At 42.5% G+C, this 27,073-nt stretch overlaps 1 protein-coding gene across 1 annotated transcript in view; it reads left to right on the top strand.

Moving 5' to 3' along the window:
* The window catches only part of Thsd4 (thrombospondin type 1 domain containing 4), a 610,303-nt gene that overhangs the window by 256,218 nt on the left and 327,012 nt on the right, over positions 1-27,073 (top strand). Inside the window, exon 7 of the mRNA XM_048793384.1 lies at positions 24,970-25,106. Within this exon, the coding sequence (XP_048649341.1) occupies positions 24,970-25,106 (137 nt within the window). The remainder of the gene's footprint in view (positions 1-24,969; positions 25,107-27,073) is intronic.

The raw sequence follows: 27,073 nt of genomic DNA, 5'->3' as shown, positions 1-27,073 counted from the left end.
CTGAATTTCCAGCAGATGGAGATGTTACCACATGAAAGAGAAGTCTGAGTGGTGGGCCAGCCCCAGACTCCCCCCTGCCCTAGACAGGATGGTTTGTTCCTTAGGCGTGAAAGGCAGTGAGGACCCCTAAAATAGCTAGACTCCAAGCTTTAAATTAGTAGCACTTTTAAAAAGAAACCATAAATGAGCCTCAGGCCTCTGATTCGGAGTTTGCTTGCTGGATCCTGGAAGCACTGGCCGGCTGTTTCCCTGTTTGGGGCCTTTGGCCTCCTCCTCTGTTTTCTGAGCTCTGTGTTTGCAGACTGTGGGCAGAAGAGCCTTCTGCCTGCCTTCTCCTCTGCCGCATTTGCATCCCAGTGCTCACTACTTTGGGAGTCAAGGTTTCATTCAGATTTTTTGTTTTTATTGTCTTTTCTCTTTTTTTTTTTTTCCTGGTCTCTAGAGATTTGCTTGTGGCCATGGCAGAGGGTCAAGTTGTTTTCACAGCTTGCTGGTGTTTTGTGGCGGGCTTCTGAGGACTCCCCGGATGCTTTCATCACGTGTGTAAAGGACTGAATAGCTGAGCACTGGCCAAGGCCTCCCTCCAGCATAACTCATTAACATTAAAAAACCTGCCTGCAGGCTGGAGGGAGGGATCTTTTTGACATTGTTGTCGGGGTGACCGCAGGTGGTAGGGAAACATTTTCAGATCTGCTCTGGATGCTGAGGTTTCAGGCTTCTCTCACTTCAAACCAAAAGGCACAGAAGAATCAGGACTTACACAGGGATCAGCAACAGACAGACAACATGGCCTTTGGCCGGAAGCAGATTGTTTTAGAACTTGGTTTTCTTCCCTAGGGTCTCTTTCCAAATGACTACAGAACTCAAAATTTATTCAGATACATTTTCAGAAAGATGCTTTCAGAAAAATGCTTTCAGCATTTTGTGTTGAATATATTCCAGGAGGAGGATGTGGATGGGTCAACGGGTGTGGATCGTGTCACCTGGCATCTGTTTTACTTTCTGAAGCCATTGAGCCAGTTGTGCCAAGATACCATGTTCATGCCAAGCTTACCGTATGTGCTATCATTAATTTAAAAAGGAAAGAAATCTCTCCTTATATATACTTATAAGTATATATAGCAAAGTTTTGGAAATAAATCTTGTGCACTCATCGGGGCATCTCAAGCGTGTAGCTTAGAATCCTGATCAGCACACTTTAGAAGAAGCATCTTACAGATTTGCTTGCCAGCCCACTGCCCTCTTCCAGATTCCTCTGGGATCAAGCAAAGGTTACTGTCCCCAGGCTCAGGACCTCTTGCTGCTTGCCAGCCAGGGATCTCTGGACTTTCCTTTGATCTTCTATCTTTTTCTCCACCCAGAGCTATTTGTCTCCCCCTGGGAAGGGCCAGAGGCCTTTGTTATTTGATTATCAACAGTTAGCAGCTTGGGGGTTTCCACAGGTGATATACACATTGGAACAATCAAAGTCACACTCAGGATAGCACATGTTAACAAGAGCTTACTTTACCTTGTTTCACATAAATCAACCCTTGAATTTGTCCAGAAAGAGGCCATCAATTTGGGTTTTTAACACTCTTGAGGCATCTCAGATTTCTGCTGGATAGCTGCTTGGTTAGTTCCCCTTATTCTTTCTGTGACTCATTAATTTGCTCATGAAAACTATATGGAACCCACGGTGTGCAAGGTGCTTTATAAAAGGAGAATGCGGTGGTACGGCAGAAACCGGTTCCTAGTAACAGGGACACAGCAACCTTCGCACTGGCTTCTTCTGATCGGGCCCATCGCATCCTCTTCATTTGTGAAGGATGGCTGATTTTTCCCATCTAACAGAACATGTTCTGAAGGTTTGCTCTTGATCAGCTCTTCCTGCAAGCCCAGCTTTAGATGGAGTAGGAAGTGTACAAATCAGAAAGCAAATCCCTACAGGGCAGTTTGGTCTAGTTGGAAATCATCTCAGCTCCTAGAATTTGGGCACCACTTTTAGTCACTTGTTTTATTAGAGCGATCATTAGATTCCTTGGAACATGATATGCAGGAATGGGGGAACAAGCTTTCGGCTGTTTGTAAGGACTCTGGCATATTGGGGTTTTTAAATTATGAAATACACAAAGCATAAAATTGACCATCTTCACCACTTTTGAGCCTGCCGTTCAACAGTGTTAAGTTATATTCCCATCGTGCAAACCATCTCCAGAACTCTCCTCATCTCACCAAACTCAAACTCCATCCTGCTATTGCTACACCTTCCCCCCTTTCTGCAGCCCCTGGCCACTGTTAGCCATTCTGCTTCATGTCTCTATGAACTTGACTGACTGCACTGGTACCTCATCTAAGTAGAATCATACAGTATTGGCCTTTTGCAACTTATTTCCCTCAGCATAATGTCTTCAGGTTTCGTCTATGTTGCAGCATGTGTCAGAATTTTCTCTTTTTAAAGTCTGAATAATATTCCTTCTTTTATTTTTTTTTAAATTTATTCAACCTAGAATGCATTTTGATTCATTGACAACAGAATGCATTTTGATTCATTGTGCACAAATGTAGCACAACTTTTCAATTCTCTGGTTGTACACGATGTAGAGTCACACCATTTGTGCAATCATACATGTACCTACGGTAATGATGTCCATCTCGTTCCACCATCTTTCCAGCCCCATACTCCCTCACCTCCCTACCCTCTCCTTTGCCTTATTCAAAGTTCTTCCGTTATTCCCATGCGCCCCTCCACCCGCCCCATTAAGGATCAGTATCCAGTAATCAGAGAAAACATTCGGCCTTTGGTTTTTTGGGTTGAATTACTTTACATGATATTTTCTAACTCCATCCATTTGCCTGCAAATTCCATAATTTTATTCTCTTTTAATGCTGAGTAATATTCCACTGTGTATATATACCACAGTTTCTTTATCCATTCATCTATTGAAGGGCATCTCAGTTGCTTCCACAGTTTAGCTGTTGTGAATTGAGCTGCTATAAACATTGATGTAGCTCTGTTACTATAGTATGCTGATTTTAAGTCCTTTGGGTATAGACCTAGGAGTGGGATAGCTGGGTCAAATGGTGGTTCCATTCCAAGTTTTCTGAGGAAGCTCCATATTGCTTTTCAGAATGGTTGCACCAATTTGCAGTCCCACCAGCAATATAAGAGTGTGATTTTCCCCCACATCCTCACCAACATTTATTATTGCTTGTATTCTTTCTTTTAGTTGTAGACAGACACAATACCATTATTTTATTTATTTGTTTTTATGTGGTGCTGAGGATCAAACACATGCCTCTTACTAACTTTATTTGACTTTCAGTCAGATCTTTGAGATCAGCATTATAATAGCAAGGCAAATGCTCTACCAACTGAGCTACAATTCTGGTGGAATGAGATGATAACTGCCATTCTGACTGGAATGAGATGAAATCTTAGAGTCGTTTTGATTTGCCTTTCTTTAATTGCTAGAGATGTTGAACATTTTTTTTCATATATTTGTTGATCTTCTGAGAAGTGTCTGTTCAGTTCCTTAGCCCATTTATTTATTGGGTTATTTGTTTTTTTGGTGGTAAGCTTCTTTGAGTTCTTTTTGTATCCTGGAGATTAGTACTGTGTCTGATGTACATATGGTGAAGATCTCCCATTCTAGGCTCTCTCTTCACATCATTGATTGTTTCTTTTTCTGAGAAGAAGCTTTTTCATTTGAATCTATCCCATTTATCAATTCTTGATTTTATCTTACACTTTAGGAGTCTTGTTAAGGAAATCGGGGCCTAATCCAACATGATAAAGATTTGGTCTACTTTTTCTTCTATTAGACAGAGAGTCTCTGGTCTAATTCCTAGGTCCTTGATCCACTTTGAGTTGAATTTTGTGCATGGTGAGAGATAAGGGTTTAATTTCATTTTGCTGAATATGGATTTCCAGTTTTCCCAGCACCATCGATTGAAGAGGCTATCACTTCTCCATTGCTTGTGTTCTTGATAACTGCCATTCTGAATGGAGTGAGATGATGTTTTTGGCACCTTTGTCTACTATGAGATAATTGTATTTATGTGGGTTTGTCTCTATGTCTTCTATTTTTTACCTTTGCTCTACATCTCTTTTGGTGCCAATACCATGCTGTTTTTGTTACCATAGCTCTGTAATATAAGTTAAGGTCTGGGTATTGTGATGCCTTCTGCTTCACTTTTCTTGCTAAGAATTGCTTTAGCTGTTCTGGGTCTCATATTTTTCCAAATGAATTTCATGATTGATTTTTCTAGTTCTATGAATAATGTCATTGGAATTTTAACAGGAATTGCATTCAATCTGTATAACAGTTTTGGTAGGATAGCCATTTTAACAATCTAATTCTAAGGCTGAATAATATTCTCCTGCATGTTTGTATTACATTTTGTTTATTTATTCATATACTGATAGATACTAGATTGCTTCTATCTTTTGGCTATGTGGATGATATTGCCACGAACACGGATATACAATATTTTTCAAGACTCTGCTTTCAATTGGGGGAGGGGGAAGCATATCTTCAAAATTGGAATTAATTACTGGACCATCATATGATAACTCTATTTTTTGTTTGTTTGTTTGTTTTGAGGAACCATCTCATTGTTTTCCACAATAGCTATACTGTTTTACATTCCCGCCAATACTGGACAAAGGTTCTAATTTCTTCACATCTTTGCCAACACTTGTCATTTTGTTTTGTTTTGTTTTTGATGATAGCTATCCTGATTGGTGTAAGATATTGGCTCCATTTAAAAAAAAATTTTTTTTAGTTGTCAATGGACCTTTACTTTTATTTATTTATATGCGGTGCTGAGGATTGAACCCAGTGCCTCACACATGCTAGGCAAGAGCTCTACCACTGAGCTATAACCCCAGCTCAATATTGGTTCCATTTTTAAGGGTGAAATGACAACACAGAATGAACAGCGTATCCTAAGCAATGCCTCCATTCTCAGATAAAGGAATACAAATCAGGAAATGTTAACATTGGCCTTTAGACTCTCACTATCAAAAAGAAAATTTCATCATAACCCAAACAGGATGGGCCCAATAGAATCTAGGCCAAAGGCTTAAGAGAGCTTATGTGTTATCTAATTTGATTTTCACAGGACTATCTGCTTTTGGTGAACTTTCCGTGTGAATTTAACTGGACAAGGAAACCAAGAAAGAATTAGAGAGCAGTTAAGAGCAGAAGTGTTGGGAGCCCCGGAAAGTTTTTTTTCCTAAGGCTACAGAGCTTAGACCTAACTTTGGATCTGGTATCTCCCTGTCTCCTTTGTCTATAGCCTTCCTCCAACATCCAGCACTCCAAACCCACAGAAAAAGACCTTGACTGTCCTGGATCTAAGCTGGTGCTGGCCCATTTGTCAGAGCCCCGCCCTGAGGAGTCACTTGCCATTTTGAGTTACCCAGTAACAGCTTTTGGATCCTGATCTAATAGGACAGTGGGAAGGAGAATAGGTAAGAGCTGGAATTACTCAGAAATATGTTCTTTCATTGCAAGTGTAGAGGGCATTGGGAGAGAATTCTTTCTTTTTCTGCCCCCCCCCACACACACACCAAGCTTTTAGGTCATGGTGGCTGGCCAAGTCTATGGAAGGGTGTTGAGGGCCACAACCAAGTTAAGATGGCACCTGGCAGTATACCAGGAGGAGTGGTTTGTGAGCCAACGCCAGCAAGCCATTAAGATGATGAGGATTCCTTAATGACTGACTGCTGTGTCTAGATGATGTCAATTAAGTTAAGCTGTGTGTAATTAGTTGGGAATATGTACCTCTGCGGTCCGGCAGAGAAGCGGCTCCTGCTACCTTGGGTGCCCGCTACTTTGAGTTCTCAGTTCCTGCTGAGTTCATTCGCAATAAAGTAGTTCCTGCTTCAACCTTCAAGTTGCTTGTCACCTCTTGGTTATTTTGCCCAGCCGAACTTAGGCAGCCCAGCTGGATTACGGCAGAAGGGAAAGTGGAGCATCAGGCTATGGCTACATAGTTAAGGCAAAGCTAGGAACTGAATCCAGGAAAGGATCCATGTCACGCAGGTTTGCTGACTGTGATTATGCACAGTGGGGGCATGGTAGGGTGGCGGGTGTCATTACAGCTACCTCAGTCAGCTGTCACATTTTTCAGTGAAGCTGAGTGTGCTTGTTGGTGGGAACATTTGCTAAGAAAGAGTAATGAGTCCCTCATTGAGACTTGGGCTTGACAGTGGAGGATGGCTGAATCACGGAGACTGGGGCCTTTCCGAAAACAGGAGACTCGTTCAAGAAGACTAAAACTTTCTCTCTGTGTGTGGATCCAATAATGAAATGGAACTTGCAGGTGGCTATTTGCAATGACCACGAAGAGAAAGAAAATAGAGTATTGAGACCCTGAATGCTGTTCCCTAGGTTTGGCTACCTAGCAGCTAGAGCCCTGGAGTGTGGCCAGAGGCCAGGGAGCTGCCCTGCCTATTGTTCTTCCAGGCATATTTTAATGTGGCCATGCTCCGTTGACAGTTATCAAACAAAATTAAAAGAACAGACCGCTCAGAAGGGCTCTGGCAACATCCTAGCAATTCACTACCTAAGGGCAAAAGACAATTTTTAATAAAGCCTGAGTCTGCTGGGCACTGCCACCTGGTCCAGCTCTTCCCACCAAAGTTTGGAGCATTGTGATAAAGGTGAATGTTTCTGTGTCTGCAAAGCTTCTAAATGCAGACATTCCACCACTTCCCTGGGCATCCAGTTTCAGGACAGAAGAAAGGAAGTTAGCTTTTATTGAGTGCCGGTGCTTTTACAAGCATTTGCTTATTTGGCTTTCAGTCAGATCTTTGAGATCAGCATAGTAATAGCAATTTTGACAGATAAGAAAAGCACAGCTCCCAGACACAAGTTGTCAAGTGACACAGGCTTAGTTAGTGGCAGAACTCACATGCAAACCCAGGTGAGGACTGTGCAAAAATTGTGCTCTTTGTCTTTTTTTATGTATGCAGTTTAGTAGATTCTCAAGGGCTAGGTAGTTTATCTGAAGATCTAGCTAGCATCTATCCTGCTGCATTTCTTTGCATACAGTTGCATTGACTATAGAGTCATAACACTGGCAGCAGCCAATTTTTGCAAAGCAGTCGTAGATCTCAGAGAATTTGAGAGCAAGGCTACACCTAATTTAACTCGATGGCCACTGTCCAAATTGTCCCACGGTCAAGAAGTGGGCTGCTTTTTCATGCTTCTTCTGTACATATCCTTTATTTTCCCTTTTTGTCTTTGCCCATCCTTTCCCCCAAATACCACAAACTACTGTTTTCAGCCTGAGGTTTCAATTAGGTTCTGGCATGATGAGCTCAGGCCACGCTTTGTGTGGCCCTGACAAGAGCATCCTTCCTGGTGCTTCCTTTGAGAGGGAGCCTGGGCTGCTGAATTCCCCTTTTCATGCTGCCTCAAGGGAACCTCCGTTTCTCATTTGTCCAAACCCTTGTTTGTCTTTAGGGGCAGTGAAATGCGGCCTGCATTTGATTGTGATTGGGATGGATTGACGTCTTTTAAAGTCCCTTAGAGGAATGAAAGCCAAGCTTACTGGGGGATTATTCCCCCTGCATTCCTTTGAATGTGGAGCTGAATGTGGAGGGCTGCATTGGTTTGGTAAACAGTGGTGGAGGGACCCACCCGCCTTTATCTTCTGGTGGGTGTGCATATTTGGATGGAACATGTTCTGCCTGCAAATTTGTGCCTGGGGGGAAAAAAACCTATTAGCAAATAACTGGGCCCTGAATGGGTTCTGTGAGGCTGGCCAGCGAGTCCATTCAGGGTCAGTTTTCATTTTAAGGTAAAAGGGTTCATTTTCCACAATTGCCTTCTAAATGCAATTGGCATCAGGAATAAACTCACCAAGCCACCAGAGAGGGTCGAGACTTGGCTCCCAGGCTCTTGTACAATCTCAGGGAAAATGCTGGAGTGTAATAGGTGGAAGCAGCCACTTTCTGGTGTCCTTTGTGTCTGTCCCTGTGTTTGTGCATGTGCAGATGGCCCTTAGCCTGTCTGGCTTGCTGTTTATTTTGGTTTTGAAAGCTCCTGGGTGTCTGGAATTGTATCTATTCATCCTCCTCTGTACAGACGCATGTAAATGAGCTTGTTAATTCAACTAAGCAATTGATTAAGCTGTTTTTTAATGTGCTCAGGGCTGTCCTATGTACAGCAGGGAAGCATGAAAAAAGCCCCAGTGTGTCTCTGTCTGTGACCTTGAACAACTCCAGACCTCCTGATTTCTTTAGGACTCTTCTTGCTCTCAGAGTCTTGGATGCAGGAAATCAGTGAGATGGAAGATATCGGGCTAGATAAAAGATAAGAACCATTGTGATAAAGAATACAGTTGAGTCATGTAGAGAGATTAATTCTTTGGTTGTATCCAGCGGAAGGCTAGCAAATAAAAATACAGGACTCTCAGTTAAATTAGAATTTTAGATTATAATACCTTTTATTTTAAGCACTTAGCTAAGTAGGTCCCATGCATTGTAGACTGCACATGTGAGCTATTTAGCTGAACCTCATGCATTTTATCTGGCAATGTTACGGAGCTGGGCCTTCTGAGAAACTGAGGCAGTGCAAAGACACCCCCCCCAACCCTGATTCTTGCAATCAAGTCAGAAAGATTTCCAGCATGTCGCCGAGAGTAACAGGAATGACTTTATTGAAAAGGGAAAGAGTGGGTCTCCTACACTCCAGTTTTATTGGGGATCCCAGAAAAGTTTTCAGTGAGTCCCACCCAGGTCCTCTTGACTTTTAACTGACAGCAGGGTGATATCAGACTTTCAAGTCCCCAGTGCCATGGAAACTCTAGGTCACCTTGGCCATTGCTGAGGAGCTCTAATTGGATTCTAATTCTTGCAGATTTTATGGTTGGAACTGTCCTTATCTCCTAGTTTCAGAATCTGGTCACAAAAATCTTCTGGGTTCCTCTCATTGACATTATCTTGGGCCTGCATTTCACCTGCAGTGAACAGGTAGTTTGCTGAGGAATGTGACATAGCCTGTCCACTTAGGCCATGCAGGGCTGCAGGTTAATTACTTCTTGGAAAAGAAAGCATGTGGTGGTCAGCACCATGGACGGTTTTATAGAATTATTCTCTTAACCTGATATTCCCACCATCCTCATCTGTCTGTTCCCTAACTCTGTTCCAGAGAGATTATTGAACTGGGCACTTGGAGGAGGGCCTGGTCTCCACGCTGCCCCACCTGCTGTTCACAACTCTGGCCTTGCCCCTCCCTTCTCACAGGGACCCTTTGCACAGGTGCCACCTCCTGGGATGCCTCCCCTCTCTCCTGGCCCTTCACATTTCAGTTCACAGATCCCCTGGGAGACCCAGTTTGCCTGGCACCTGCCACAACTTGTAGTTTATGTGGCTGTTTGCATTTTTGTGTATTTAATAACATCAATGCCAGTCCCTCTCCACCTCCTTCTGCTCACCCCTAGACAGATATTCCTTAAACAAATGACAGGATGAAAGGCTTCCAAGGGGTCACAGGTCTGGTGGGAAGGTAGGGTTTGTAGAGGGAGATTGGAGTGTCATGGGAGTGTGTGGATGGGCCAGCAAAAGTCACAGAGCCACAGGGGGTGGGGGTGAATAACATGGGGTATTTCCAGCACAGCAAGAGAGCCGGTGAGTGGTTAGCATCAGACCCAGCTGTGGAGAGCAGTGTCCTCAAAGCCATCTTAGTGGTTGGACACAGATGTGCTCAGAGAGTGAAAAGTGTATGCAGATAGTGAGGAGAGGGGTGACCTGGAGAAAGTCACTCCGTGGTGGTTCTATTTATTTATTTTGGTACTGAGGATTGAATTCAGGGACACTCAACCACTGAGCCACATCCCCAGCCCTATTTTGTATTTATTTAGAGACAGTCTCACTGATTGCTCAGCACCTCGCCATTGATGAGGCTGGCTTTTTTTAAAAAATATTTTTTTAGTTGTAGATGGACCCAATATCTTTATTTATTTATTTTTATGTGGTGCTGAGGATCGAACCCAGTGCCTCACACATGTGAGGCAAGTACTCTACCACTGAGCTACAACCCCATTCCCTGAGGCTGGCTTTGAACTTGCGATCCTCCTGCCTCAGCCTCCTGGAACCGCTGGGATTACAGGTGTGTACCACAGTGCCTGGCTCCATGGTGGTTTTATTAAACCCCATCAGAGAAAGCCCAGAGTCAGCTCTCCAGGAGGTTGCCACTCAGGCCATTCCCAGGGACCCCAGCAGGAACACAGATGATTCCTACCTCACTGGCTCCTGTGGTCAAGAGTTGAGATGATGTGAGCCAGAGTTCTTGAGGTTTCCCCCTGAATTCTGAGATGTCATTTCAAAACATTCCTTTCCCGAAGCCACCCAGACTTTCTCCCTGCGGAAACCTTTTTCCCCCTAATGTCTCTCTGCGTCTGCTTTCCAGTGTTTAGAGGAGACAGAGAGCCTTTGTTGATAGAATCCACTGGTTGGTTTTCAGGCATGTAGATTTGCTACATCTGCATTAAGTTTTTCCACCTGATGAGCTACCCCATATTTACTTCTTATTGCTCTTGACAACTTTGACCAACAGACTCTGAAAGATACATGTTTGAACCTGCATGCACATTCACTCATGTACACCTTGCAGTTATATGCACATACTTGCACAAGCACACATACACACATAGTTCATAAACCCACACAAACACACCACACATACACACATGCACATTTATGTTCACGCACAAATACAAAGTGGTAGTAGAAGGGAAGGAAAGCCATCCTCCTCTAGGTATTGCTTCTTAGATGTATCGCTGCTTTCTCTGCCTGAGTTTCTCTGGCTTCTGAGAATTTTACAGAGCAGTTTGTACTAGAGTTCACTTTCCCCAGTTCCTTCTGACAGCTTTTGACAGACTTCATCCTTGACAAAGAAAAAGAAAGAAAAGAAAAGAAAGAAAAAAACCTGTAGAGTTTTTCTGGAGGAGATGTATGTATTCTGTATTTTAACATAGCTATATCTGCTCCGAAAGATATATGGTTTCCCAGCCATAAGAAGCTCGTTATGACTCCCACTTCCACTGATGCTGTCAAGCTGCTTTCCTGACAGTTGGCCAAACTAGTGTTCTTCTGACAGAACCCCTTTCAGACTTTTATTTTTTTATTAAATATAACATTTTAAAATGCAACTCCACATGTCACACAGCTTGAAGAGGTTTGAACAGCATGGTGGGTTTTTTTCCATAATGACATTTGTTTTCAGTTGCTTTTTTTCCAGCTGTAGATTTACTATGACATGAGAGCAAAAGGAAACATTCAGAAGATCGTTGGGTAATTTGGACAAAGTTGGCTTAGCCAGTTCCCAAGAAAATTACATGAAACTACATGTCTTGGAGCTTTCTACAAATAGAAAGCTACTGCTCTTCCCAGGTCCCTCTGAAAAGTGTGCAGAAGGCAAGCTAAGGGATTCACAGGACCGGAGATAAATTTGTTTTTGTTTTTTTTTTCTGCAAGAACAATGGTCTTGCAAGACCTGGACTGCTGACCTACCTCCACACCTCCTCTGCCCATTCTTCAGACATGGAGAATGTCTCTTGGCCCCTTGAGTGGGTCATGTTCCTCGCCTCTTGGTAGCTCTCTATGCTGTGGATTGGGCATGGTTTGAGATTCCTCCTAAGATCCATATGTTAGGGCTTGGTCCCCAGGGTGGAGCTGTTGGAAGATGGTATAACCTTTGGAAGGTGGGTCATGAGGCAGAAGGTCCTTAGGTCCTGGGAGTGTACCTTCAAAGGGGATTATGGGACCCTGATATCACCTCTTTTCTCTTTCCCTGTTTCCTGACTTGAGATGTAACCCTTTTGCTCTGATACATGCTCCCTACCATTGCCATCCACCACTCTCACATCATGGCTTTGAATAACCTCAGGTATTTCATTACAGCCACACAAAGTCAACTAATACATTCTGCCTATAATGCTCTTCTTTTCACACACTAAACAATCACTTATCATTCACAGTTACAATTTTACATTTATTCATGTGATTAATTAATATCTGTCTTCCCCATGAGATTATATATATGAAATTGAGGACCTGATACCTTTTTCTTATCATTTTCTCAGCACTTACTATAGTACCTGGAATAGGGTAGACTTTCAAATATTTTCTGAGTGAGTAAAATCACAAATGCCATGAATGCTGATTGTCCCAAGAAGGCAGACTCTTGTCACAGAAATCCAGTTATATCTAGATCCCAGCACAGTGCCTGGCATAACATAGGTGCCCAATAAATGTTTTTTGGGTGAACAAATGAGCATTGTTCCATATATGACATTATGTCCTTGATCTTGAGGAGGTGAGCTTCTACTTAGATAATATGTATTCAGATGAAAGAATGAACAGTTCAATGGGGACACTGGGCGTAAGACCTTTGTATCTGAGTCAAACATGGATTTGAATCCTGCTGGCTCTACCACTTCTAGCAGTGTGGTTTTTAGTGAGTTACACAAACAATGAGTTGTAAGGTTAATATGAAGTAATATATATGCAGTGTCTTACCCAGGACATGGTACAATGCAAGTACTCTATCCATGTTAGGTGTCATCGTGATTAATTGAACATCGCTCAGTGTGTTCAAGTGTGGTGAGGTCATTGACCAACAGTGTGACTCCAGGCAAGTCTTCATTTTTCTGAACTTCAGTTTTCTATTGTGCAACATGAGAGGATGAGGTGATAGTTGGGTTCTTTCCAGGTGTGATGTAGAGATGGCAAGATCAGTGGGAGAGACTGTGGTAGAGGAAATTTCCAGGAACAGGCAGCCAAGCCCACATCTGGAAGGTCAGGTAGAGTTTGCTTAGGCCAAGAACAGAAGGTGGAGCATACCAGTCGAGAGAAGAGTTTGTGCAAGGCCAGGGGGTGTGGAGAAGACCATGGGGCATGGGGGTGGAAAGGAGGGTAGCTGGAGGGTGGGCTGTTTGTGGATTATGAATCGAGTTGGAGAAAAGGGAGAGATCAGGGAGCTTAGAGTCAGGGAAATGAGGTGGGAGGATACGCAGGCATTCTGGCACTGATGAAGGCCTGGCTGGGGCTGACAGGGGGAGTAAATGGGACATGGAGAATCCGGTTGAATTAATGACACAGCCTGGTGTCAGACCAGATATAAGGAGTGCAAGGGGAGTCTAGAATGTTCGCTGCCACTCCCAGAAATGTGTCCTGTCCTTCAGAAAGTGGGTAGTGCTCTAGAAATGTGCATCTGTGGTTGGCAACCCAACAGAGGGCCTCAGATCCACCAGCCGAAAGCTGGTGGAGCCGATGGAAAAGCCAATGGAAAGCTGGGAGCCAGTGGTGGAGAAGGAGGAGGCAACCAACTCCCATGGCCAGCCCTGGGCAGACGCATCCAGTTCTGCACTATGTCATGGAATGGATGGGAATAGACCAGGAAATTGGGTAGGAGGCAGGGGTGCAGCTTTAGAAATCCAGGGGGGTGGAAAAAAAGGAGAGCCATGAGAGTGAAGCAGGGAACAACAGGCTTCCTTTAATCAGCTGCCCCAAGGGGTAGGGGGAGGAGATCCCCAGTAGCCAGGAAATCCAGCTGGGATGATGCAGGATAGGTAACCTGGCCTCCAGTAGGTGACTTTGGGGTGGTGGAGGCATGTCCTGGTGGCATCACAGCTACAACACACTGGCCACCCAGCACAGCAGCTGGAAGCTCTGGAGTAGCTTTGGGTTCCAGCATGGGGTAGTGAGGGTGGGATGCAGGGTTAATAAGGGCTTTGGAGTCTCACGGACCTGCTTAGAGCTGAGCTCTACTGTACCAACATGCTCATGAGTAAGTCACTCAGCTTGTCCTAACCTCAGTGCCCTCATCCTCATAGGTGAGGATTAGCTGAGTTAATTTATATAGGAGTCAGCATATCGTAAGTACTTAGTAAGAAGAAGACATATAAAAACTGTGAAATTAGATCTGGGTTAGACAGCTGAATTCAAATGCAGATGCTAGGGAAACAGGAGTTCCTTTCCTCTCTCAGATTTCTGCAAAGTACCGGCCATATGTGACAACTCAAAGCATTTCCTCTTTGCAAAGCCTCCTAACGGCTATAACCTTGACTGACTGGCTTGCACTTATAAAACTGTAACCTTTTATTTAGGTAGCTAAAAATCATTTTGTATGTCGGTTTTGGCATTGCATTCCCAGGATGTCAGCTAGGGACCTGGTTGTAGGTAGGTCTCCTTCCTCCATCCGGGTTCATTAGCATCAGTTAGAGCAGTGGTTTTCAAAGTGTAGTTCCTGGACCAGCAGTATTGGCATCACTTGGAAACTTGATGGAAATGCAAATTCTCAGGCTCCTGGACAGACCTACAGAATCAGAAACTCAGGCTGGGATCTATCAATCTATTTTAACAAGCCCACAACCCACCATGTGATTCTGATGTCTGCTTAAGTTTGAGAACCACTAAATCAGACTGTAACCAACAGAACTATGTCTAAGTGTGAGCAATACCAGGAGGAATGGAACATTAAGCCAGTGATTTTTCAGGGTTTAAAAAAGACGTTTTTGTTCACTGTTTCTAATCCTGGTACCTAAGCCTATTAAGACTGTCAGTTAAATAAGATTCAGTAGGGCACTGCACGTGAACTTCAGAAGCTCAAACGACATAGTTCCAAGTGTGGGATGGAAGCTCTGGGATAGTAAGTAATTGATGAACTGTATGTTTTTGTGTTCAAGCTTCAGTGATGGAATGCTCCTGAAACAGCTTCCTTTTCAGAACAGGAAAAGCTAAGAATTCAACAGTCTCGTCGTCCCTCTTCTCTTCTGACTTTTTCATAACCATTTTTAAATTTCTGAGTGGAGTCTGGGCCCTTAGAAGAATTCTCTTCATCTTATTTTCCATAACTTTGTCCTGTAAAATGCAGTCTGGGGAAATCAGTTTAAAGAGGAATCATCATCTGAGTCTAGTGCAGAACGTGAAATCCATAGCAGGCAGATTTTTTGTCCTAAACAGGAGGCATGCCACACAGATAATACAGTCGCTGCTTCAGGTCTGGCTGCTTCTGGATTATTCCCCAGACCAAATACTGCAAACCCTGAGTCTGTGGCTCTGCTTTGAGCAAATAGCTTTTTATTTAACTTAAGCCCTGTACACACACACACACACACACACACACACACTCGTGACTTGCGTCCACATGTTTCTAATTCATTTACACTTCACTCATCAGCATGTGTTGGGTAAGCAACCTGCCACGTCCAAGTTTTATGGGCTGTGTTTACGAGGCTGCTTTTCTTGAACAGGGATATCATATATATTCTACCCCCAAAATGGAACTTGAGCCTGGGAAATGAGGACTTTAGTTCTAAACTTGGAGTGAACTTGTGAAATTTGAATGGATCTGAAAGTAAGCCCAGATGTTACCCATTCTCTAAGAACAGACTCCCATATTCAGGCATGGAATCTCTCCTCTTAGCTTACCTGAAATTTTCTCCCCAGTTGATGGAAGCGGGTAAGCTCTGCAGTCGTGGGACTAGCTCAAACCTCGCTTCCTGCGGCTTTTCCATCCAGTCTTCCTAGAGTCTCCCTCTTGCTTCCTTAGAGTGAATGCAAAGCTCACTAAAACCTAAAACCTCCCCATGTTTTGCTTTCTTAGAAAGCAACATTTTTCTCTTGCACTTATGCAAAGTTCCTGGAAAGACAGCAGGGAGTTTTATGCTTTTGTATTAATTTTGAATAAAATTGGGAGAGACTGTTGATAGTAACTGCACAGAAGGATTCTATTTCTCAGAACCTGAATTATTGAGGTGATTTTTAACATTTTTTAAAATTAATTTTTATTTTTTTAAAGTTATACGTGTATTCTTACAGTATCAAAAAATTCTCAGTTTGCTCCTTCTCTAATGTTTCTTACTCCCTATTTTAGCTATTCTTTCCATATTTACCTTAGATCTAAATGATGCTTATATTATTTTTTTTCGAGAGAGAGAGAGAGAGAAAGAGAGAGAGAGAGAGAGAAAGAGAGAGAGAATTTTTTAATATTTAATTTTCAGTGGACACAACATCTTTATTTTATTTTATGTGGTGCTGAGGATCGAACCCAGTGCCCCGCGCATGCCAGGCGAGCGCGTTACCGCTTGAGCCACATCCCCAGCCCCTTATATTATTACTTCTACATTTTTCTATTTAAAATCTTTTCTATTAAAAATTCAGGCTTTGCCCTCTTCATCAGCCGCTCCTTTGACCTCCTTGCACACACACCCCACACTCTCTCAATAGCGTTGTGCTATAATTTTGGTTAGATGAATAATGGTTGCTTACATGGTAAACAACTGTGCCCACTCTACAGTGTAGACAATGGCAACTGACCCAGGTCAGATCTCCGGGACACTGGTCCTGAGCCTGAGGTTTGTGTCCAGTGTTTATTGGGGCACAACACCTGTGATGTAGGAGGCAGGATAGGGCAGTGGGGAAGTTGTTGAACTGTGACTCAGTCAGCTGGTCTCATGGGAAGGTCTGTGAGGGGAGAGACTGCAAAGTTACCTGACATTGAGACGGGGAGGGTCTTTGTACCACGTGGACCAATCGTTAGATGACGTTTTCCCTGGGGACAAAGCTTGAACTAAGGGAGACTTAGGCTGAAAGCAAATTCCAGAAAGACACCTGTGAGCAAGCTCCCAGCTCCTGGAGGAATTACTGAGTCGGATTGGGTGATGGGAGGTGGATCATCTGGGCACCACACTGAAGCATCTACTGCATATACTGTGACTACTTTTCCTTTCCTGAAATCCTTTCTCTTTTTAAAAACCTTTTGCTTTTATTGTGCCTACTTTTCTCTCTCTACTTCACACTAATTCAACCCGAAGATCTAAATTGTGTAAATCTTCTTTCAATTACTTAATACCTTGAAATCTCAACATGGAGCCGTTTCATCTTTCTGAGGAAGTCTCCCCTGGAGCCTTCTGACCTGCTCCAGTCCTTCCCAGTGCTCAGCTGGGTTGTCAGGGTCTTTCATCAAGGTCCTCAAGCTTTCTTTGCTTCTTTCTGGGGTTAGATCTTCTGACCCCTGGTTTACTCCTTTCTTGTGGTAGAACACATCCTCCAATAATGGTACATGTGAGGTAAATTGCACAAGTTGCTTTTCCTAAGAATTGACACTTTGACTAGATGTAGACTTCTAATTTGGAAGTTATTTTCCTTCAAAATTTTTAATGCATTATTACTCAATTATCATCCAGCTTTCAAAATTGTTGTTAAGAATTCTGATACTGTTTTGTTTATTTGCTTCCTTTTGGAAGCTGGCATTTTCTTTGTTCCAGGTGTCTTGATGTGTCCTTGGTGTGGGTTTACTTTTAATTCACTTATTGGTAAACACTTCTCTGTGCTCTTACAGGTCTTGTGAAGTGTGATTAAGAATGCAAGTTCCCTAAAACAAAATCATTTCTTTTTTTTTTTTTTTAAGAGAGAGAGAGAGAGAGAGAGAGGAGAGAGAGAATTTTTTTTTTGATATTTATTTTTCAGTTTTTGGCGGACACAGCATCATTGTTGGTATGTGGTGCTGAGGATCGAACCCGGGCCTCACGCATGCCAGGCGAGCACGCTACCGCTTGAGCCACATCCCCAGCCCCAGAATCATTTCTTAAGGTTGTGTTTGCAGTGAACAATCTTGAGGGAGGAGATATGTCTCCAATGGGACAAAAAGCAATGGGGTCCCTCAATTTCAGTGCTCCTCAGCTGCAATGCCAAACCAGTGCCGGTGAAGCATCCACCTGGGCCTCTGTGCATTGCTCAGATAGGACTTGGGAGCCAAGGGGACTGCCACAAACATGCCAGTGTTCATACTGCTTGCTCGTCCATGAGTGATAAGTTTCTTTATCTCTGACCCAGGAGTTTTCTATCTTCTATTTGTACTCATGAAACAGTGATTGGCAAACATCTTAACTCTAAGTAGGATAAAATTAAAATCCCACCTCTGGCACAATTTTCCTGGGCCCTAGATAGGCTCCTTCAATCTAGAAACAAATTTTCTAGAGTTATTTATTTGATGGTTTCCTTTGGATCTGGGAAACTAACTGCTTTGGCTTCTCCTGTTGTTTTTTGCTTTAATTTATGTATCATAAAAATCACCAATTTAGTGGTTTATAATATATTTTGAGTGTTACATAACTATCATCACTGCATAGCTACAGAAAGTTTTCATCACCCTAAGAAGAAAGTCCACCCCCATTACCAGCTACTCTGCCTTCTGTCCCATCCCTGGAAACCACCAATGTACTTTCTTTCTCTATGGATTTGCCTGTGCTGAACATTTTCACATAAATGGAATTATACAATATGTGTCTTTATATGACTGGCTTCTTTCACGAAGTATAATGATTTGAAGATTTAAATACCATAGCATGTATGAATACTTCATTTATTTTTGTTGCCAAATAATATTCCATTTTATGGATATAACGTATTTTGTTTGGATACAACATAGTTTGTTTAACCATTCATCAGTTGAAGGACATTGGGGTTGTTTCCATGTTTTAGCTATTCTGAATACTGCTCCTGCTCTAGTCTGAAAGTTGGTGTCCCCTCCAAATGCATATGTTGTAACCTAATACCCAGCGTGATGGTCTGAAGAGGTGAGGACTTTTAGGAAGTGCTGTGGCTTCATTGTGGTTTGTCCCTGCCAAAATTCATATTGAAATTTGACTGCCCGTGTGGTAGTGTTGGGAGGTGGCAGCTTAACAAGGATAATGTCTTTATTGTGAAACTGGATTCGTTTTTGGTGAAATGCATTAGTTCTCTCAAAAGCAGGTTGTTATAAAGTAAGTCAGCCCCTTTGTCCCCTACCTCTCTTCCTCATACACCTACTTCCCCTCCCACTTTTCTGTCCTGCATGGAGCCTCATGTGACCCTCACTAGAAGCCTAGCAGATTCTGGCTCCCTGCTCTTGTACTTCCAGAACTGTGATCTAAATAAAACTTTTTTATTATAAATTATTCAGTCTCAGATATAATCTGTTATAGCAACAGAAAATAGACTAAGATAGGAAGTGATTAAATTACAGGGGCTCCTCCCTCAGGAATGGAATGAGTGCCCTCATAAAAGAATTCACTAGAGCCCCCCCTGCTTCCTTTGCCTTGTGAGAACACAGTAACAAGGCCCCATGTAGGAAGCAGAGAGCCCTCACCGGACATCCAATCTGCTGGTGCCTTGATATTTGACTTCACAGCCTCCATAACTGAGAGATAAATTGCTGTTGTTTATAAATGACTAATTTTATTTTAGCACCCCAATTGGACTAAGATAGCTGTTATGAATGTTTAAATATAAGTTTTTGTGTAGACATATGTTTGCATTTCTTGTGAGTATAAACTTAGATGTAGAATATCTGGATCACAAGGTAACTCTGTTTAACATGTTTAAGAATTGCCATATTTTCCAAAGAAGCGATTCCAGTTTACAACACTGCCAACATTATATGGTCTTATACAAAAGCTCTAATTTCTCTACATTATTGTCAATACTTGTTATTGTTACTTTTTTTTAAAATTTAGCTTAGTAGATGCAAAGTGGTTTCTTAATGTGGTTTGATTTTTATTTCCTTAGTGACTGTTGATGTCGGATACCTTTTTGCATGCTTATTTATGATTTGTATATCTTCCTTGGGGGAAACATCTATTCAAAAGCTTTGTCTGGGCTGGGGATATAGCTCAGTTGGTAGAGTGCTTGCTTTGCATGCACAAGGCCCTGGTTCCATCCCTAGAACCAAAAACAAAAACAAAAGCTTTGTTCACTTTTTAATTGTGTTGCCTTTTTATTGAGAAATTCTTATTGTGTTTTATTGAGCATTCTTTATAAATTCTGGATATAAGTCACATATGTGATATATGACTTGATATATGATATATGTCTTTTTGGCCCATTCAGTGGGTTTTCATGTCATTTTCTCAATGGAATTCTAAGGTGAAAATTAATTTATCTATTTTTTCTTTGTCACTTGTTTTTTTCTCTTTTTTTGATATCACTTCTAAGAAACTATTGCCAAATCTAAAATCACAAAGATTAATGCTGTATTTTCTTTCCTCCTTCCTTCCCCTCTCCCTCCCTCCCTTCCTTTTTTCTCTCCTCTTTTCCTCTCCTTCTCCTCTCCTCTCCCCTCCTCCTCCTCCTTTTCCTCCTCCTTCTCCTTCTCAACCACCCCCCTTTTCTGAATCTGGGGTTTGAACCCCAGGCCTTGAGCATACTAGGAAAGTGTTCTACCACTGACCTACATACCCCCAGCCCTATGCCTATATTTTCTTCTCAGAATTTTATAGCCACAGTCTTACATTAGGTCGATGATACATCTTGAGTTCTTTTTTGTGAATGGTATGAGTAGGGGCCCAAGTTCATTGTTTTGCTTGTAATGTGCCAAGTTGTCACAGTGTCATTTGTTGCAAAGATATATTGATTTTGGCTTGGCACCCTTGTCAAAATTAATTGACCATAAATGTAAAGATTTATTTCTGAACTCTCAGTTATTGATGTGAGATCTTTTTAAATATAGGTATTTATAGTTTTAAGTTTTCCCCTCTAAGCACCAATATACCTATAGCCCATGAACTTTGGTATGTTGTATTTTCACTTTTACTAATTTCAAATGATGTTTTTTTCTAATTTTCTTTGTGTCTGTGTGTGTGTGTTTTCCTTGATCATTTATTAGTAGTATGTTGTTGAATTTCCACGTATTTGTCCCAAAGTTCTTTCTGCTATGGATTCCTAAGATCAATCTATTATGGACAGAGAACATACCCTTTATTGTCTTAGTCCTTTAAACTTCCTGAGTCTCGTTTAATGGCTGTTACTTGTTTCCTCCTGGCATATGTTTGGTGTGCACTTGAGAAGAATGTGTGTTCTGTGTTGTCGGGTGGAGTGGTTTATAGGTATCTTCAAAGCCTACTTGATTCACACTGTTATTTGAGTATTCTCTTTCCTTGTTGGTTTTCTTTCTTATTGTTGATAAATTGCTGAAAGTGGACTATAAAAGTAGAAAACTGCTATTGCTGAGTTATTTATTTTTTCTTTCAATTCTACCAGTTTTTATTTCATGTACTTTAGGGCTCTGTTGTTCTGTCTTCCTGAGGGATAGAACCTTTTATCATTTAAAATGTCTTTATTTGTCTCTAGTAACATTTTTAAAGTCTCTTTTGTCTGATCCTGGGATAACCACTCCAGTGTTCTTGTGTTTATGGATGGTTGATTTCCAGAGGCATTAGGCAGCCATTCTGGAAAGCGGAACCTCCACTTCTCAAACATCCCAACGGTTTTGTTGGTTTTAAGCCTCTTCTGTCTCCTGTGTCCAAACAGGAGACTCTGCAAGGCCAGGTGGCATTTCTGCTTCAGTTCTTGCTTGGGACCAGCTTTCCTGGGGCTGAATCTTTACCATGGGTCCTTCTGCTATTTAGCTTTCAACATTTTGAAACTGTTAACTCCTTTCTATATATTTTTTGTCCTATCACTTTTTATTACTTAAAAACAAAACAAAAAAAATCTCTTTATTATTACATCCATGGATTTTTTTCCAAGGGAACAGACCTAAATGACTATTTTAAATCTTTAATTTCTATTTGTAGGTAAATCATGTAGCTACTCACCACTTTATTTTAAGTAACTTAAATTTGCTTCTATATTTTTCAGCATTTCTTTGGGGTAATATTATCTTTTAAATTTAGGTGTGGGGATTGGAGCATCTTTGATTTAAATAAGGATAGTCAGGAGCTCCCAAGTCTATTTGTTGCCTGATCTTCCTTAGAGCAGCGGCTCCCAACCTGATTGTGGCCTGGGCTCTTCCCCAGTTTCTGATTCAGGAAGCCTGAGGTGAGGCCAAGACTCTGCGTTTTCCGGAAGTCCCCAAGAGATGCTGGTGCTGCTGTTCCCAGAACCACACTGAGAACCACTGATTACTGTGTGGAAGGTGAAGTGTCCCCTCTGGGGGCCGGGAGGACTTTAGGAAGCAGATGAGAACAGAAAGGGAGAGGAATAGGAGGGAGAAAATCAGGGAAGAGAAGTAGGTACCCATTTGTACTTTCCCGTGGCTCCCTGCTTGTGCTTCCTCTCCTGTGTTCCCCTTCCTGTGCACCAATAAAAATGTGATGAAGTCCGCTTAGAGAAGCATCTTCTGGCATCAGTAATTTTTTTTTTTTTAATGGTGCAGGGGGTTGAACCCATGTCCTTGTACACACTAAACACATGCTCTACCACTGAACTACACCCAGCCCCAGAAATGTAATTTTGTTTGAGAGAGAAACAAAAGGAATGAAGAGAGGCCCCTTGCCTGTATTTTACTATGGAACCGTAAAGGCTGGGGAGTATATGCAGGATCTAATGGCATCCTGATGTAATCTTCTGAGAAACACTACAGTGAGTGTTTCTTTAAGGCAAAAGGATTCTGGGCGATTTTGTCATGGAGTCACATGAGCTCAAGTTTCAGTGATCTCCTGGTTGCAGATCTGAGAAGGCAAGAACACCATCTAAGGACAGGGAGGGGTCAGACTCAGTGATTGGTTTGAGCTGCAGGAGGAAGGAGCCTGGGTCCGAACCATTCCTCTGGGTTATTTTTCATTAACCACTTGGAGATTTTGCCGTAACTATTTCATGTTTAGCCTTTCCACCCCACCACCCTGACCCCCAAGAATGTTCCTTTGTATTATGGCTGCGAATATTGAGAAATAAAATTGCAGCTGTAGCAGATAGCATCCCAAAGGATAGAAGTTGTTGAGAGGAAGCTAAAAGTGAGAACCCCAAACTCCTGCCCCCTGGGAGGCTGTCTGTCACAGGACAGCCAGGATCGGAAAGCAGGTCTCTGAACTTCTGAGACAGAGCCCGGAGTGCTCACACACAATTCAATCTTCCATGAACCATGCCGTCCCAGAGGTGCCGTGTTCTTTCTATTGAAATGTGATGTGCCTGGCTAGTCCCAGCCAGCACTTATGAGTGAGGACCTAGGAAGAGAAGGAACAACGTCTTGATGGAGGAAAGGAGAAGGCAAGCTGTAGGAGGCAAGTTTTGCCTCTAACTTGTCATTTCCTTTTGCAGTGTTGGGGGTTAAACCCAGAGCCTCACACCTATCAGGCCCCCAGCCTGAGGTTTTCTAAGTCTACAAAAGGATCTGGTTTGGGATCATTCCCAAAATCGCTTCCCTCTTAGTATTTTTTGTTTTGTGTTTTGTTTTGGTACTGGGGATTAAACGAAGGGACTCTTAACCACTGAGCCACATCTCCAGCCCTTTTTATTTTTTTTATTTTGAGGCACCTTCTTGCTAAGTTACTTAAGGCCTCACTTATTCTATGTTTTTTGTTTTTGTTTTTCCAAGATCACGTCTTATATCTTTAGGACAGCCAGGATAGGAAAGCAGGTCTCTTAACTTCTAAGATACAGCTCGGAGTGCACACACACAATTCAATCTTCCATGAACCATGCCGTCCCGGAGGTGCCATGTTCTTTCCTGTTAGTGGTTTCCAATGGCTTTGGAATAGAAGGAAGTTCATTGCCGTAATAGTCAGGCAGCCACACTAGGGAAAATATGATGTATTATGTTGTGTAGGAAAAAGTCAGTATTGCCCAATCCAGTAATCTGATGTTTAGACAAAGGCACGACCCTGGAACATTCTCTCTATGGCTAAGCATAGCACTAGTCTTGTCTCCAAAAACAGTTTTAAAAAAAAATCAGTGTGTACTTGGCTTGTCTGTTTCTTTTGGATATGGAAATATATTTTGCCTAAACTTTTTTTTCTCTTTCTTATTTTGGAAGCAGCTAAATTGTTCCTTAATGGAATAATTAAGTTAGCATTTATGGAGTCCCTCTGTGTGCCAAGCTCTGTGTGAAGTAACAAAGGTATAGAAAAAGGCCTAGACAAAGGGGAATGCATCTAGCAGAGGGAGGGGAGAAAAAGGAAAAAACAAAAAATTGGGGGACACATGCATGTATTCATTCCTTCTTTTATTCCTCAGTGATCTGTAGTGTTTGCTATGTGCAAAGATCTCTGCCAGGTACTGAGAATGCAAAAGTGATGAAGAAAGACACATTCCTGGGCTCCCTCAGACCGTATGACAATAAAGCATGGTTCATGCTGTAATAGAGGAGGCAAATCAACCTGTGATGGGTGGGTGCACAGGTGGAATCAGGTTCCATAGAGGTGACCTGAGCACTAAAGCAAGATCAATATGGATGCTAGCCAAGTGAGGGAAGGGCAGAAGGAGCTGAGCAATGGCTAGACAGAGGAAATGGTTAGTTGGATGTAGAATGTGGATTTGAGGAACAATGGCAGGAAATGAGACCATAAAAGTAGGCGAGGTTTAATTCTTGGAAGATGTTTTGTCCATTGTTTAGGACTTTGAACGGCAACTTAAGGTGATGGAGAAAGCCCTTAAATTATCTCATAGTGGATGAAATTTTACAGGAAATAGCAGCCTTTAAGAAGAGCACAAAGATCATATAACTACATAGGTTATATTATAAAAGTTGTATGATTACGGATATACAAAATATAATTATGACAGTGACAAAGTGCAGAATGATGTTCTATAAACAGAACATGGAGAAGATTCTTTATGATGTTCACTTAGCATTGAATCTCTACCATGCCAGTAGATCAAGATACAGCCCTTCCCTAAGCCGTCAAATCTGAGAGTATCAATACTTCCTTGCAACTTGAAAGAATATGTGCTTGCAAAATGTCCAGAATAGACAAATCCAGAGAGAACAGAAAGTAGACTGGTGGTTGCCAAGATCTGGAGGGAGAGAGGAATTGGAGTGGCAGCTAACAGGCCGGAGTTTTCTTTTTGAGGTTATGGAAATGTTCTGAAATTAGACAGTGGTACTAGTTGTCCAAACTTGTGAATATACTAAAATGTACTTAGATGTACACTTTAGTTAATGGTTAATTTTATGTTACGTGAATTTTTATCTCAATAAAAAACTTAGTGATAAAAGGTGCTGATTGATTCTGCAGCACTGACATTTTTTTTTTTTTTTCTGTTTGGGGCAGTAAAGGGCAATCGCAAGTGTGAGCTGAACTGCCAGGCAATGGGCTACCGCTTCTATGTACGGCAAGCGGAGAAGGTCATTGATGGAACCCCATGTGACCAGAATGGAACGGCCATCTGCGTGTCCGGACAGTGCAAGGTAAGTCCCCTGGACAGGGTGTTCAGGGTGGACTCTTAGGGTGTTTGTTCCATGGCTGCCAATCTCTTGTTTTCAGAGAGCAGCTGCTATGGCTCCCCAGCCCACACGGGGCCCCTGGAACCATGAGCTCTGGGAGAACTGGGCTGAGGTGGACACTGCTTGTCAGCTCTCTGCTTTTGGTCTTTGACCCACTCTAGCATTTCAGGCATTTAAGTGATTGAGGTTCACACCACACGTCTCACAAGAGATGGGGCAGTCTTGAGTGGTGGGGTCTGGAACAACTTCCCTACCCCTGGAGCAGAGGTTATGGAGAGGGCGCGCCGGGTAAGTTCAGAAATGGTGGCATCATAAGGGTGGCATTTTAAGGGGATGGCGTGTTTTATCTTGCCTCTCCCAGATGAGGCAGTCTTCCAAAGGAAAGTTGTTTAATGCCTTTTATAGCAGAAATTGTACTTTAAACAGGAAGAGTTTTTCACCTCCTTGGGCTTCTGAAGTCTGTTCCAGAAACTCCCCGCCCCATATTCTGCAAACATTTGGGGTTGGAGACACTCCTTGTGGGATAGTCAACATTGACAGAAGGTACCATTTGGTTAAATATAGGCATCTCAGATGGGATGGCCCAGGTTCCAGAGCCACATTCGTTGGTCCTGGACTTCTACCCTGCTTTCATCTATAAAAGCATTAGCAGAGCTAAGACCTAGCTGGCAAATGACTCTGGAGCCCAAACTAAGATTCGACCTTAATTAACACTCAATAGCTAGCAGGACTGACTTTCATCAAAGGAAGAGAGCGCTTTGGCTGTAACAGCTGAAAGTTCCTGTTAAACTTTGATTGTAGATCACGCATCTATTTGTTATTAGAGTTTTCAAGTGTGATTTATAAGCACAAACTCCCCCTCACACTAACCTTTTAAAAGAGGTTTTACATAGGATACAAGATGACAAAATGGAATAGAAGGAAGCAGAACCGATATTCTCAGATTTGGAATGAAAGGAAAAATAGACACTGTCACTTGGAAATGCCTTTGGAAGAGCCAAACCCTGGAAGAATTAGGATGTGGCACCGAGGAGACAGGAAGCTTGATGGGAAGTTCACATGTCCTGGCCTCCAATTTTCTACTCCTTTGGGAAAACCATTGGTTTTCACACATTTTCTCTCCTTAAGCTTTGGCATCCTCAGATGATAACCCAAGGGAGTTCTGAGATGCTCACTTCTAATGCTCACTGCTTCTAAATGCCACTGACCCTAAAATGAGGCACCTTAGAGAATCTAGCCTTTTCTCCCAGGTCCTGGATCAATTATTTAATTTCCTGAATGCAGGTTCACTATTGGGAGGGGGGATAGTGTCATGGCTAGAAACTTGCTCTCTGGAGTCAGGCTGCCCGGATTCAGATCCTGTCTCTTCCATTGATTTACTGCGTGACCTTGCCAAAGCCGCTTAAGCTCTCTGCACCCTGTTTACCCTCTACAAATTGAGAAGGATGAAGTGAAGAATCATGATGACCCCTATAACAGAACCTGGCACTCACTGCCTACACTCACGTATATCTAATGGTACTTGAGTTTTCTATGCAAAAGTACTTGCTTTTTTTCTGAGGGGGGCATGTGTGTGGCAGATCATACATTTGTGAGATTCCCCTTATCTTCTGAGGAAGTGTTTTTACATTGTAGTGTGCATGCCCAGGGTGTTGTGAATTCTGAGGGAGTAGATCTGAAGAAGGGACTGAGTCCACTTTCCTAAGAACCCCCATGTGCTGCTAATGTTGCTGGTCCTTGGATCATACCTTGAGTAGCAAAGTTTTGAGGGGTCCTTTGATTCAAACATAGTTAACAAAGGGCCAGGCATGTCAGTATGGGATGGTGAGGTGACTTGGAGGGAAGATGAGCTGTGGCCTCTTCACTGGGGAAGAAGTGTTTTTTCCTCTGTTGCAGTAAATGTTTCTGGACTGGCGACATGAAAGAAAAAC

This window comes from Marmota marmota, unplaced genomic scaffold, assembly GCF_001458135.2.
Source record: "Marmota marmota marmota unplaced genomic scaffold, marMar, whole genome shotgun sequence".
Lineage (NCBI taxonomy): Eukaryota > Metazoa > Chordata > Mammalia > Rodentia > Sciuridae > Marmota > Marmota marmota.
This window is presented reverse-complemented; position numbering and strand designations above follow the sequence as displayed.